Genomic DNA, 15,644 nt, shown 5'->3' on the forward strand with positions numbered 1-15,644 from the left:
CCACTTAGGATTGTCGCAGACGAGGAGTGTCTAGTGGCCACACGAGTTTTACCATTACCAAAACCTCCAAACCAATGTCCGGAGGTGTTCTGTTCCTTACCTTCTGCATGTGAATTTCAATGTTTCCTTTTTTGCCATTCCTTTTCTCCAAGGTAAGCATAAATATCAAGTGCTTCTGGTTTTAATTATTACTGAAATTCCATTTTGTGCCTGCACTGTTGGCGCGACTGTGCAAAGTTGTCTTATTTATTGTGACCCAGATGGTGTTTTGAGTATTGATTTGGAGATTCGTTGAGTATTTTAGAGATTTATACGATTGCTATGGATACTTTGCTCAAAACACCAAACAAGCTTGAGTTTTTGCACCCACTTCACGGTTATTCAGAGAAATTAAGCGGTTTAGGCTCCTCTAGGGTGCAAAATCAGGATTTTAGGTTTGGTTCTAAGAAACCACTTGTGAGATGGGGTAAATGTGGTGGTTTGCGGGCCAGTAGCAGTGCCCTTTTGGAGCTTGTTCCTGAATTCAAGAAGGAGAATCTGGATTTTGAACTTCCTTTGTATGATTCCTCAAAGGGGGCCGTGGTGGACCTTGCTGTTGTGGGAGGGGGACCTGCTGGGCTTGCAGTTGCGCAGCAGGTTTCTGAGGCAGGGCTTTCAGTTTGTGCTATTGATCCAAACCCTAGGTTGATTTGGCCCAATAATTATGGGGTTTGGGTGGATGAGTTTGAGGCCATGGATTTACTCGACTGCCTTGACACCACCTGGTCCGGCGCAGTTGTCTACATCGACGATAAAACGAAGAAGGATCTTGATAGACCTTATGGTAGGGTGAATAGGAAGCTGCTGAAATCGAAGATGCTGCAGAAATGTATCTCAAATGGTGTCAAGTTTCACCAGGCCAAAGTTATCAAGATTATTCACGAGGATACCAAATCTTTGCTGATTTGTAATGATGGTGTCACTGTTCAGGCTACTGTGGTTCTTGATGCAACTGGGTTTTCAAGATGCTTGGTTCAGTATGATAAACCGTATAACCCGGGTTACCAAGTGGCTTATGGGATTCTGGCTGAGGTTGATGAACACCCGTATGATGTAGATAAAATGCTTTTTATGGACTGGAGAGATTCTCATCTGGACAATGACAAGGAGCTGAAGCAGAGAAATGATAGAATACCCACTTTTCTGTATGCAATGCCCTTTTCATCCACTAAGATATTTCTTGAAGAAACTTCCCTTGTAGCACGGCCTGGATTACGAATGGATGATATACAAGAAAGAATGGTTGCTAGGTTGAGACATTTGGGTATTAGAGTGAAAAGTATTGAAGAAGATGAGCACTGTGTCATTCCCATGGGTGGCCCACTCCCAATTCTTCCCCAAAGGGTTGTTGGCATTGGTGGTACCGCTGGGATGGTGCATCCTTCAACTGGGTATATGGTTGCAAGGACCCTGGCTGCAGCTCCTATTGTTGCTAATTCTATTGTTCAGAGTCTGGGCTCTGATAGAGGTCTCTCCGGAGGAGATATATCTGCACAAGTATGGAAAGATTTATGGCCCATCCAAAGGCGGCGACAAAGGGAGTTCTTCTGTTTTGGTATGGACATCTTACTCAAACTTGATTTACCTGGCACAAGGAGATTTTTTGATGCCTTTTTTGATCTGGAACCGCATTACTGGCATGGATTCTTGTCATCAAGACTGTTTCTTCCTGAGCTCTTATTTTTTGGACTCTCTCTATTTTCTTATGCTTCTAATACATCTAGGATAGAGATTATGGCGAAGGGAACTCTTCCTTTGGTAAACATGATCAACAACTTGGTAAAAGATACAGAATGAGATTACTTCCCTTTTAATCTGTTGTATGCTACCTATGGTTTGTGCTTCCAAATGTAGTTTCCTACTCACATTATAGATTTCCAATAATGAATAATTGTGTATATTTATTCTTTGCTCACCGTAATTCCCTTTTGTGAAAAAAGTTCCCAAACTTTCTCTATTTTAAGCTTATCATTGTTTAGATTGGCGTACTTGCAATGGATAAGACGAAAAGAGCTGACTGATTACTGTTGGTTAATGGTTCGGGGCAAGGGATGTTAACTCAATGTAAAGGTTTCTTCATTTCAGCACGACCAGTTTGTCTTACCCTCTAAGGATTAATGTCTCCATAAATGTAATGTGATTACTGTGATTCATTTTGATCAACCTATTACCAATATGATCCATGTTTTTAAATGTTGATCGTGCTAATTCATGGTCTTTCTATCTAGTATATTCAGTTTGACTTCCAAGTTGGGAAGGAAATAAACGGTATACACGATATGCATGATGTGAAAACTATAGCTCACCTTTGTCGTTGAAACCATCATCCTTTAATCCAAGCGGCATATTTTGTTAGTAAACTCAACTATCAACATGCCAGTGGCGTATCATACATGTTACAGAGCTTCACTTTATCACAGTGCACTAAACTTTTAAGTTGCACTAGATGAAAGAGAAATTTGAACAAGAACTAGGCACTAGAACTGTAACCAGAGAGGCGTGGATAGTCCAGGTAGATCGGAAATGGGTATTGGTTAGAAGAGGTTAAACATATTAATTGTTACATGTTAAGTTAAATTTTGAAGTAAAGTTGGATCTACTATACACTCGTTTGAAGGTAAGTTCACTTCTATATGTACTTGGCTAAATTATATGCTTCAGCTGTCCAAATCCTGGTCTTACATGTGATCATCAGTAATGTGATTACAGAATGCAAATTTCGTTCTAGAGCTCATTTGAGAAAAAACAATGTCATTTTCTTGTTATGGCATACACAAAAATTATTATTATTCTATTAATAACTTCACTAAAAGTGTTTAACATGTTCTTTTAGATAGATTATCTTAAGATCAACCCGTTCGGCTAAAATAAAGTTAATACACGAATTTATCCTATTAGCTTATCATACCTTTTCAGACCACTTGAAATTATGTTTGACCTTATAATTCTATTTTCCATTTTTACCCTCAATATTTTAATAAAAATCTTAATTTATGTTAAATTGTACTTGAAATATTACACTATTTAAGTAATTTACTTTTAATTTATTGTGAAATACTTTAAAATAAGAATCCAAAATATGCCAAAAAAAACTTAACATTGATTATTATATTTTTGTGTGTACATATAGAGACATCTTTTCATGCCATTTTATACCTACAAGCTAATTTTAACAAACAACTTTACCAATCACTTACTAATTCAAAAAAAAAAAAAAAACTAACAATTTTCAATTTAATGATTTAACATTTTAACTTCTGGCTAATTTATCAGCTATATTCGCCAAACATAAATTGTATTCTACATAACGCTTAGTTTCATTTTCAGCATGTAAATAGAAGAAATTCAGAAAGATTAGAGACAAAATGCATCCAGAAGAATGCAACTCTTATCTTCGAGGCCAAGTGTTTTATTTATACTTTTAACATCAAACAGACATAAACATACATGATGCTAGCCCGAACTAAATAACTCCTACGCCAAAGTTCAAATAAACTGAAAATTCTGCCAAAATCTGATTTTATCTTAAAAAGGTAAATACTAATCTCTAAACTCAAGAAAGCTCTCGGCTGCGCTTAGCAGCAGCAACAACAGCATTCATCAGTGTTCCACGGAACCCACCATTTTCTAATTCATGAATGCCCGCAATTGTTGTCCCACCGGGAGAAGTAACGTCATCCTTGAGTTGGCCCGGGTGCTTCCCAGTCTGTGTCACCATTGATGCTGCCCCCAATACCTGCCAACGACACAAATAGACTAGTCATGCATGCAACTTTAGAAACGAGATTTATAATGTAGGTAATGTAATGTTCAGAGGATACTTGCTTACATATTCAAACAACAGTAACTGTATCATTACTTATTTATCTTTTTGTCTGTTTGTAATACGAGCATATATGCCTATGCGCAGGCAATGTGTTGTTTAATCAAAACCAGTAAAAAAAATTGTGGGCGGGTGTAAGTATGGGTCAAATCAATTTGGATGCACTACAGTGGGAGAAGGCTTTTCCATAAATCCGGTTGATTAATTTGCTCAACCTGTCAAGTAAGCACAGCAATATAGAGGAGGACACTTCGTACATTGCTTGAATCCAATTTGTAAAGTAAACACTGTACAGTAAACAGCAACATATAGTGCACTTGGTATATTACTCGGATACAATTTGTGATTCGTTGTTGTTGGAGACCTTCATCAAGTATAGAACGAACATACACAGTAAAGCTAACAAAAACACAAAGACACAACCAATCTTCAACTTGTCTAATAATTGCAACATATTTTGTGCGTTCTAAATATTACTTATTATATCTGGATTTTATGATAAAATAGCAATATAAGACAACGCAAAAAGCATGCATCACATAAATTATAAACATGCGGAGAAATGAAGTACAAAATTAACTGTTAAATGGTCGAAGGATAGCATTTCAGTTCACTTACAGTTTGAGAAGCTAGATTTAATGAAAGATCACGTGGTAGACCAGCTGCTACTCCTCCATCAGCCAAAGCTTCTATTGCTAAATAAATGTACGCAGGACCACTACCACTGAACAATTCAGGAAAAATAAAAGAAGTTTTTGTAAGTACATCAAAATTTGGTATGTCTGTCACAGAACTCGGAAGCTATTCCAAGACAAAATCTGAAAATTAGGAGCAAGGCTCACATATCACTTGAACAGGGGGAAATGATTTACAATGGTAATAGGGATTCAAAGTACAAACGTAATAGTAATGAGTAAACGTAAATAGCTTCAATTGCACGGGAATAGCATACCAACATCTTAACCCGTCCTTATCCTCTAACCTTGCACTAATATCATCACTTATCTCAAAAGAAACATGTTTATCAGAGACGAAATGAAATTTCTTGTTGATTTCTCGAATAATATTATCATTCAGTGATTTTAGAAATGATATCTACATACCTCAGGCCAGTTATTCCATCAAAATATTTTTCTTCAGCTCTCCATATTTTGCCGATCGACCCAAACAATTTAGCTATAATATTTCCATCTTCCTCTGTTGCAGCTGCCCCCAAGCTCATAACTGTCATAGTTTGGTTTTAGTTATCTATTCATTCAAGTCTGAAATTCTCAACAATGCAAATTAATGCAGAAAGAAATGCAATAAGAATATCCATCGAGTTGTAAAATAACATACAAGGTCCAGAATTACCACAATATGTAAGAGAAAGCATTCTTAACCTTGTAATTTATCCATAATTGAGATTATTTACCCATATAATTTACGCATCCAAATGAAGAAAAAAAAGACATGCTAAGACTACACGATCAAACTATAACAAATGTACACATCAGAGACAATATATAAACAATAGCAGCCTTCATAATAGGCAAAAGCACTCACACTATTATCATAAATCATGTGCAACTTCTATCACATGAAAGAGCCCCATTACAAAGATGCATAAAAATACAAACAATATATAAACATCAAACAATATGAATATTAAAGGCCAGCCAGTTCTAAATGTAGTTCCATTATAAGCTGTAGACTCTATAAAACAGAGCATTAGCATCACAAAACAAGCCTTTTATTAGACAATTCTAGTACCAAAGAGTGTTCAAAATATCCCACCAGCTAACCGAAACAGTCACAGACTATAACGGAAAATTATGTTTTTCACTATGTAGTTTTAGTACTGATAAGTTTAAATGCTATATTATCAATAAACCGAGTTAATTCCACCACCACTTTCAAGTTGCAGACAAAAATTGAATGTTCTATCAAAACTCTTGAGCAGAGAGAAATTAAGCAGTAATTGACAATTTAGAATTCACAGTCAGTTACAGAACTACGAAGTTGTACAAATAATTCATCCATCATACATTCTCAACATTCTGCATATAAAAGTAATAGAGGATCACTATGCTTTTAAAAGTAGAGGGAAAATGGGATAATACCTGATGCTGCCTCGCCAACTGCAGCAGGTGTATTAGGCATCACCCTTACAAATCTGTGACTCCCTGCCCATTCCTACATTTTATGTAACAACCGTTTTCCGTAAAATTATACAACCTGATTATATTTGAGAAAGGCTACTTGCACAAACCCATGCGTAGTATATTTGCTTGGTCTCGGAAAGTATTTTTAGTTTTCATTTCCTCTTTTAACTTTTGAATACAAAAATATCACCTTATTTTTATTTTGTTTCTTATTTTCGAAACTTGATCCAAATAAAAGAGTGAAACCAATCTTTTATTCTCTCATTACGAGTTTAATTGTGATGCACTGTAAAATGTAAAAGTCAATAAACTTACAGCGGAGAGGATGGATTTGTGATTTGATCAGTGAAAAACACATTTACAGTATCAGTGCATTTAAATTAAATCATTTTCTTTTTTCTTTTTTGTTAGTATAATCATAAAATAGAAACACGTTCAGTTCCCACTAAAATTACAGTCTACACAACAAAGTACACAAAAGCAAAAAAGAAGAAAAAAAAATACATTGCATTCGTTACCTGAAGATCTTTCAACTTGACGCCAGCAGCCACCGAAACCAAAAGCTTGTCCTTCGTGATTATCGGCTTCAATTTCGACACCACGTCTTTCACTACAACAATACACACAGAAGTAAATGAAATCGCAAGTCGAATACGCATGATGACCGGGAGAGAGTACAACAATACCTAATTGAGGTTTGACCGATAGAACGACGACGTTGCTTTCGCGCACGACCTACGAGTGTGAAGAAAAAGGAGTGAAAACGGCGTGACGTTTGTTTAAGAGACAAAAGAAAAGGAGAGGGAACGGTAATACGTCGTCGTTCGATGAGAGGACGGTGACGCCGAATGATTCGAACGCTGTGCGGCGCGCGGGATTGGAGTGTACAGCGGTGCGAATGCGAGAAGGCGGCAGAACACCGGAGCGAACGGCACCGCGGGCAATGGACTCGGCCATTTTTCCGGCGCCGATGAAACCGAGAGTGTAGGTGTCGGCGGGAATGCTAGCGATTTCCATTTTGGGTTACTTGGCAGAGAAATGAGTTTGGATCTGAAACTGAAATAGGGAAACAGAGAAAGAAGAGAAGTGACGCAGTCACGTTGATTGGTTTGGTTTGGCCACTCTTCCACTTCCAGTTTTTTTGGTTTGTTGTTACACTTGCATATTCAATTTGGAAATTTTTTTTCTGCTGTAGCCCCCATTTTACATCAGGACCCACTACCACCTTATTTATCTAAATAGATTCTTTGAGTGTTTATGTTACAAAACTCATTCTTACAGGAATTGATGTTGAAAGTGAAAAAATGTTAAAAGTGAAATTGATGTTCTAACAACTCTATTTTTTTAATCATTCATAGTAATTAGAGTTAAGATTATAACTCAATAATAACATTAATAATTATAATTAAACTATTATAACTTAGTTCTAAAACTCAATACCAAAATATGGTTAACATAACTTATATGCACTCCAAAATAAAAACTAAAAGTTTAATACCATTTTCAACCGCTAACATATATTATCTCAATCATTTATATATTACTTTTGACTAGTTCCTCTTACTATACATGTTATAAGATTATCGCAAGAATAAGAGAAAGAAGATACAAAAATGCAAGGGTAAGTTAATTATCACAAAATATAATCACTAATTGAAAGATATCATAACTTTTACAAAATTTTTAAATTAAAGTCACTTAACTAAAATTCAAGTATCAAACTATAGACAAATTTCTAGACTTTTGTTTCCAGGAGACTAGTATATTAAATGGACTAGTAATAATTTACACTTGTCATACGGACCATTATCTTCTCTTTGTATACAACAATAACTCAAATGGAACATCATATATCTCATCCACTACTGACAAAGTTAAGTTCATTAGCTCCCTAAGTATGATGCTCTTTCATATCATACCATATGCTCAATGCAACCTTTTCTTCAACTTTCGCCACCTAATTATCATCTCTATGTGAATTTGATACAAGTGATAATCTTACATCATAAGTCCTCTTAATATACTTGATTTCATCCTAGATTATCATTTCTCCTTGGAAATAGCTAATGTGACAACTAGAGCACACTAAACTTTCACAAATAATCCTACATTCTAGAGAGATATTGAGTTTGTATAATAAACTCTATAATAATTATAATTTAACTTTTCATAATAAAATATTATTGTATGAGATTTATTAATATAATTTATCTTTTAACACATAACATAATACTATCATAAATATCATTTGACAAACAAAGAAAATCATTTAACAAGATAAAAATCACTCATAAAATGACAAAAATGACATATTACCATCTAGCAACAAAGCTACAGACAAATCAATTTTTTTCCATGAAAATTTAGGATTTTCCATCACTTCATATTTTTCTCATTCCTATCTTCAATTTACAACATTTACACATATCCAACATTTTAATAAGCACCCTAATATCTCATATTCATTACTATGACATTAATTTGATTCTCCCTTTCTATTCTTACAAACATAAAGAATTAACACTTCATCCATATTTTCAAACCACTCATCAATCCAACATGCTTTCAATCATATTTTTAATTGAAAATTCCGCAAACCACACTAATACTAAGAAAATCCACAATTTCATGTGTGACGAATTAAGGAATTTGATGTGTTAGGGGCACTGAAATAATTAATTATCTTAAGTGATAGTCGATTATCACATTATGTTTTGTGTAATTGTGAACTTTTCGAGAATAATTGATTATCACTTATGATAATCGATTGTCCCAGTGTATTTTTGTTTAAAATGGCGAATTTGATGAAGAGTCGACATGGACAAGGCTTTAAGGAGCTATAAAACATGGTGATAATCAGAGAATGAGATTTGTGGTTATGTTTAGGGTTAGTCTTGACTTGTGTTTAAGATTGGAGCATGAGTGAGTGTTGGGATGTACCTAAGTATGTGGTTGATGAGCGTAAGAGTGGGGGATAAGTCTACTTGTTGTACCTAGTAAATCTTGAGTTTATATGTGGATGGGTTCTTCCTTGTGCCTAATGTGCAAAGGAAGGATTGTTTAGGTATTGAACCTTCCTTATGTGGGGAAGATGGTGTTTCCTTGTCTGTGTGTGGGAGGAATACGTGTTCCTTAGGTAGATTGCGAGACTACTCGAGCAAATCTGTAGGGGAGGCTACAAATGGCTTGTAAGGAAGGCTACAAGTGGCCTGTAGGGGAGGCTATAGACTGGTGAGGTAGGGTAAGAGAGTGAGACAGATTATTCTCATTATGATGTTTATGGTTTTGTGAAGGTTCACGGTGGTGTTTATGATGGGGTTAATCATGATGGTGGTACATGTGTTGATGATCGTAATGACAATGATGCTCCATGGTATGCTATGTTGTTAGTGATTGTATCATGTGGTGTAGTTAGCATATGTGATGATAAGCGGATAAACGGTTAATCTATGTTTATGATGTTCGTGATAACATTGATGATTAAGGATCGAGTAATTTAAGATTATTGAATTGTTTATGTTAAAAGATTATGAATTATATTGTTATTACTTCTATGTATGGGGTGTTTGGTTATTTGGTTATTGTTGATATAGTCAATATGTATGTATCTTGTTTTATGATGATATTGTTGATAACTTACCCCATACGTGTTTATGTTGTGTGTTTGTGAATGAAATTATCAACGATGATCGTATAATGCGTTACACGTGAGCAGATGATATTGCAAATATTTCATAGGCATGATAGACTCGTGAGATGATGAGAGAAAAGATTTGGGTTTTCTTTATAGTTCTTTTAATTAGACTTTTGATAAAATGTAATATGGAGTATTCTTATTTCCTTGGTCTTTTTAATTAATTTAAAAAAGATGTAATTGGATATTGCTTTTAGAACTAATACGATTTAATTTAGTTATGCATGTTTAATTATTGAGGTTTTTGAAAAATACATTTTCGTGCTATAAGAAAGTTTTAGAATTATCGGTTTTTGTAAGAACTTGTGACACCCGAAATGTAAGGGCTATTACTTTAAGAACAAGTCACAAGTACAAGGCTTTGAGGGAGCCCAAGAGGATGAAGATAAGAAGAAAGAAGACACACATATTGATGACAATGGATGACCAAGTGAACCATCATTTGAGACTACCATTGATAAATTCAAGTTAGTATCCTCTAACTCTTCTTCTAAAAATTATTTTTCATCTTATTCTCCACCTCCTCTATATCCAAATCGGTTGAGCCAAGAAACAAAAAAAATGGAGGACCAAGATATTTTAAATACTTTCGGAAAGGTGGAGATCAACATTCTCTTGCTAGATGTTGTTAAACAAATTCTAAATACGTCAAGTTTCTGAAAGAACTTTGCACAAATAAAAGGCGCATTAGGGATAATGAGGTTGTGAATTTAGGAAGAAATATGTCAAGCTTGATTAAGAAGCATATTGAAATACAACAAAAATGTAAGGATCCAGGTATGTTTTATGTTTCTTGTGTTATTAGAAATTCAAAGTTTGATAATGCCATGCTAGATTTAGGGGCTTCCATAAATGTAATGTCTTTATCAATGTTTACTTCTCTATCTATGGGACCTCTTAAGACTACTAGTGTGGTCATTCAACTGGCCAACTATAGCACAATTAACCCTATAGGCGTGCTTGAGGACGTGCTTGTCCAAGTAGACAAGTTAACTTTTTCTGCATATTTCTATATCATAGATATGAAGGACAATGAAGGAATCAGCCCAACAACTATTATCTTGGGAAGACCTTTCATGATGACAACACAAACAAAGATAGATGTGCATGCAGGATCATTGACAATGGATGTCAGAGCGGCTGCAGCGAAATGGTTAACGTGGAATAAAAAATCAAGGGGGGGCGGGGGGTGAATTGGTTTTTAATAATAATGTGTGCTGATGAGTCGTTATTTCTTGAATTATATTTAGTTTATTGCACTTAAATAAACCAGGGAATTGTGTTTAATTGTTTGTTATTTCCCCGTTTTCTGAATTCTGCTTAATTTGGTCAGAAATTTGTAATTGTGCTAATTTGGGTTTTCTGAGCTGATTAAGTGCATTTTTGAAGTGCAGGAAAATTTCGGAAATACATTTTGGGACATCAGGAAGAATGCCAAATAAATTCAAGACTCTCCACACAGACATTTTTGAATTAATTAAATTGTAATTCAGTAGTTTAGAATTTTTGAATCAACTCTTATATTTTGGGTTAATTTTTGGTAAATTAGATTAGACCCAAAATTAAAAGTTAATGACTTGGCACCCTAGGGTTTTATTGTGTGGACCCTACCCTAAAAAAAGGGACACACGGCCTTAAAGAAATTGAGTGCAGCCGCCACACAGGCCAGCCACACACACTCTCGGTCTCGGTTCTCTTTGGGGGGCTCTCGGATTTACATTTTTTTTAGCGTTGGTGTGCACACGCTTTTCAGCTACTGTTACATGGAGTTTAATTTTTCAATTGGAGAGTTGAATGTGGTCTTTGAATGGAAAGGATGAAGAGTTGAAATGTTATTCTTTTTGCTGAATGTTGATTGAAATTTCCATTTGGTTTTATGCATTTTTTTTATTGAATGTTTCATCCAGCAATGTCACGTCCAGAGGAAGCACATTCTCATTTCTTTATTTTATAAGCAAGCTCGGTGCAGTGCATTCATTTTGGTTTTGAAGCGAACGTTGTCACGTCTTGGGGAGTGCCACGCACGCTGATTTCATTTTTGGAGAGATAGCACACAGCTGCACATTTAATTGGTTTGGTTGTCGTTTAATGTTGAAGAAAGGAAGCACACGGTCACATCCAGGGATTTATGCTTTAAATTTAGCTTTGGAAACGGTGGCACACACGGTCACATCGGGGAATTTATTCTCATTTTAATGGAGGGGACTCTCGGTCATTGGAGAAAGGAAGCACGGATATTGGAGAAGGGGTGATTCATTTCTTTATTTCAATTGCTGCTACACCTTTATGCACATGAGAGGTGGATGATTAAGTGAGAGTTTAGGATGATGGTGTGCACGGAAGTGGAGCAGAGTGGCTGGAAGGACAAAGCCTAGGTAGTGGAAGCACATGGTGACTCACGGCTGGAAGAAAAGAGAATTGTTTTTCTTTGAGAATAAAGAAGTGATTAGATGTGTAGGTGTACGGTGATAGGTATAAGCAAAGTCTTTTCAATTGCTTTTTGGTAATAGGTGGAGCATGTGGTGATTAAAATAAGATAGATGTGGTAGTGCACCATTCACGTAAGGAAGAAGCGGTCTGGATGGGATTGCAATGAACGGTGATGAAATTTTTGGACTGCTGCACAGTTATTTGAGGGAAACGCTGATTCATTTTGCGTTGGGTGCTTTCAATTTTTTTATTCCAGCAGTGAGAAGCACGGAATGAGAAACACGCAATGATAAGCAAATTTCAATTTTTTTATTCCAGCTTGGAGTAGTTTACTTGCTTAGTCTATTTCATTTGCCACGTTTGATTCCTTTACTGTTCATGCATTGTTTTTAATGTCGTTTCAATGATGGATGTACTTCATCTAGATGATTACAAAGTGCATTTAATTTTTTAGCTCATCATTGCATTTTAATAGTTTTAGATTCCTTTTTCTTATTTCTCTAATGCATTCAAATTAGTTTTGGCTTTAGGAATGTTTAATTTACTGTTATCATGTTGTCTGTTCTGTTCAGTTTATTTATCTTCTTGCATTTCCAATTTCCTCACTTATTTTAGAAACCATTCGGTATTCACGCTTTGTTAATTCATTTCACTGTTTTCAATTATGTTTGGTTGTATTTAATTTCCAGTCTTAATTTACATCATTTTCGAATCACAAAAACACTTTCAAAACCCCCCCTACGTGTTTGACCTAAGTCATCGAACCACATTTGGTCCTTGAGAGACGACCTAGGAGTCACTTCCTAGTACTATACTGCATTCTTTTATGCACAACTTTTGTGAGAGGTGCGACCCTCTCATCAAAATGGCTCCGCTGCCGGGGACCAACGGTTCAGTCTTAGGTCTTTTTGTTGTGTCAGTGTGTGTTGTGATGTGATGTGATGTGATGTTCTGTTTTGTGTGTGCGTGTTGCATGTATAAATGTGTTGTGTTTTATTTGTTTCGTGATTTTTAGTATTCTTCTTTTTTCATGTCTACCTATTTTGATTTTGTGAATACTGCTTATTTTGCTAGTGCCTCTGATTATGATTCTCCTTCTGCATGTTACTCTGATTGTAATTCTGCTGACTTTTATGCTGAGAACAATATGACCCATCCTCCAACTTCTGAGAGCTCTCTTTGGGAGCCGGTTCCACCTAATGAGGATGGTGATCATTTAGTTCTCACCACTGGACTGATGAATTTGTTGCCCAAGTTTTATGGTCTTGCAGATGAATGCCCACATGAACATTTGGATAGGTTTTATCGAATTTGCTCTTTAATGAAACTTCCAAATTTTCTTAAGGGCATTCCCGCACTCATTAGAAAGAGCAGCAAAAGATTGGAAAGACTCTCTTCCTCCAGGATCCATTACCAGATGGGAAGATCTTGAGCATAAATTTCTGAGCAAATTCTCCCATGTGCAAGATGGATACGACAACGGTCTTGGATGGAATGACCCTACCTTGGGATGGTACAATGCTCCACAACATCAATATCAAGAACCACCATTCCAGAGTACTTTCATGCCTCCACTAGTTCAGCAATATCAGAGTCAGCAATATGATGCTTCTGCCGAAATAGCTCCTCAACCTTCTATTTCTGAGCCTACATTGCAGGAGTTGTTGGAGCAGTTGACCATGCAGAACCTGCAGTTTCAGCAAGAGACCAGAGCGTCCATTCAGAGCTGGAATGACCAGATAGGGCAGATGGCTACTCAATTTAATCTGGAACAGTCTCAAGATTCAGAGTTACCATTTCAGACTGTTCAGATTCCAGATGATGATGATAGTGGCATCAACATAGAAGATGGGGAGAAGAGTCATGAGCTTACTACTGTGCCATCTACTTTCCCATCATCCTATGTCCCTACCCTTGCACCTGAGGAGACTGATGATTATTTTGAGGAGCAGGCAGAAATAAGCAGTAATCCTGAACCAGGTAGACCACCTTCATCTTCCCACACTCTACCAATCTTCAAGGAAGAGGAGGTAAGCATACCTCAGTATGATTATGTCTGTGATGATTATGTTCTTGATTATGTTGTTCATGATTATGCTGTTGAGAGGTACGTTGATGATCATATTGCTGCTGAGCATGTTTTTAATTCTCCCTCTGTGCATGATGAGAACCACTTTTTGATATCACATCCGAATGTTTATTCTCAATGCACTGAACATGAATCTGAGTCTGTTATTGATATTGCTTGTGATTTTGAAATTGATTCATGTTCTGAGGATGTATCTGAGGTTCAATATGATAATTTGGGTGTTATACCCCTGCATGTTATTTCTTTGGAACCACATTGCACTAACCCTATTGCAGGAGGTACAAATGAATTTGACCAACATGCACCCATGCTGGAAGACAAAGGTGCCAACATTCACGAAAGTTTCAACATCAACAGGCACCTGCTGAACCTGCTCATCAACAATCACTGCATAGATCCAGTTGTGGAAAACATTTCACTGCTAGATCAAATTTGGAGGATGAAGCAGTTCGTCCTCAAAACTTCCTTGCTGGATCCTGTGGTGGAAGACATCTCCCTGAAAGTCCAAAATTGGCAACTGCCACCATGATCAGGGGAGCTTTCTTTCTCTCTTCTCCCCCTTTCCCTACTTTTATTGCACTTGTCCATGATCTGTTCACTGTTTTGATTTTCGATCTTATGCTTATGACACATTGAGGACACTGTGTAGTTTAAGTGTGGTCTATTGGGGGAGATTCTGATTTTTCTGTTAGTTTTTGTTTTCTTGGTTAAATTTTTTCTTTTCTAGGTTATTTTTGTCGTGTCTTGTATACAGTTTTACATGTTTATCTTGATTTCTGGACTTTGTTTAGGTTGTCAGTTTTCCTTCACTTCATTGATACTTATTTGTTTGAAATCCTTGCTTTTCTCTGCTTGGAAGATGATTATGATTTTTGAGAGTTGAATTGATTGTGACAGAATTACCCTGTGTGAGATTTGAGCCACTTTATGTTCTTTCTTGTGTGTGATATGCCTCTTGATTGCTTGCACATATGCCTTGGCTTGACTCTTGTTGATAAGTCTTGATTGATATGCATGTTTGGAAGTGATAAAGGCAGTTTTGTTCTTGAGCCTCTCTAGCCAAATAAGCCTACCTTGTTCTAATCCTTTGAAAACCCTTTTTGAGCCTATACTTTCCCCCATTTCTTTGTTTTGAATGCTCATACACTAGCCCTAAGTGAAAAACCATGATTACCTTAACCTTAGGGAATTTTGGAGCTTTGGAAGTGTTTTGGGAACAAGTGTGGTCTTCTTGGGGATTCTGATAAATTGGCTAGTTGGTTCCTCTTCTTGTTTTGTTTTTAGAAATATGATTTATATCTTGTCTCTTATAGTTGTGTGCTAAAGAGAGAAAAGAAAAGAGATAGGATGAAAAAAAAAAGTGCAAAAAAAAATGAGAAAAATAAAAAATTTGTGAATAATGGAGTCAAGAAGAGGATGGAATTA

At 36.1% G+C, this 15,644-nt stretch overlaps 2 protein-coding genes across 2 annotated transcripts; one reads left to right on the forward strand and one right to left on the reverse strand.

Annotated features, from left to right (window-relative positions):
* On the forward strand, window positions 1-1,954 carry LYC (lycopene cyclase). Its single transcript, XM_088115495.1, has one exon. It carries the CDS (start codon window positions 322-324, stop codon window positions 1,834-1,836), a length of 1,515 nt encoding a protein of 504 aa, XP_087971621.1. The 5' UTR covers window positions 1-321; the 3' UTR covers window positions 1,837-1,954.
* Window positions 1,955-3,393: 1,439 nt separating this feature from the next.
* On the reverse strand, window positions 3,394-7,186 carry P5CR (pyrroline-5- carboxylate (P5C) reductase). Its single transcript, XM_047321180.2, has 7 exons — window positions 6,823-7,186; window positions 6,693-6,741; window positions 6,525-6,616; window positions 5,965-6,037; window positions 4,966-5,086; window positions 4,481-4,586; window positions 3,394-3,775 (listed from the first exon to the last, which is right to left on the reverse strand). Exons 1-7 carry the CDS (start codon window positions 7,021-7,023, stop codon window positions 3,593-3,595), a joined length of 825 nt encoding a protein of 274 aa, XP_047177136.1. The 5' UTR covers window positions 7,024-7,186; the 3' UTR covers window positions 3,394-3,592.
* Window positions 7,187-15,644: the final 8,458 nt, after the last annotated feature.

This window comes from Vigna umbellata, chromosome 5, assembly GCF_029865625.1.
Source record: "Vigna umbellata cultivar VRB3 chromosome 5, Vumbellata_1.0, whole genome shotgun sequence".
Classification (NCBI taxonomy): domain Eukaryota; kingdom Viridiplantae; phylum Streptophyta; class Magnoliopsida; order Fabales; family Fabaceae; genus Vigna; species Vigna umbellata.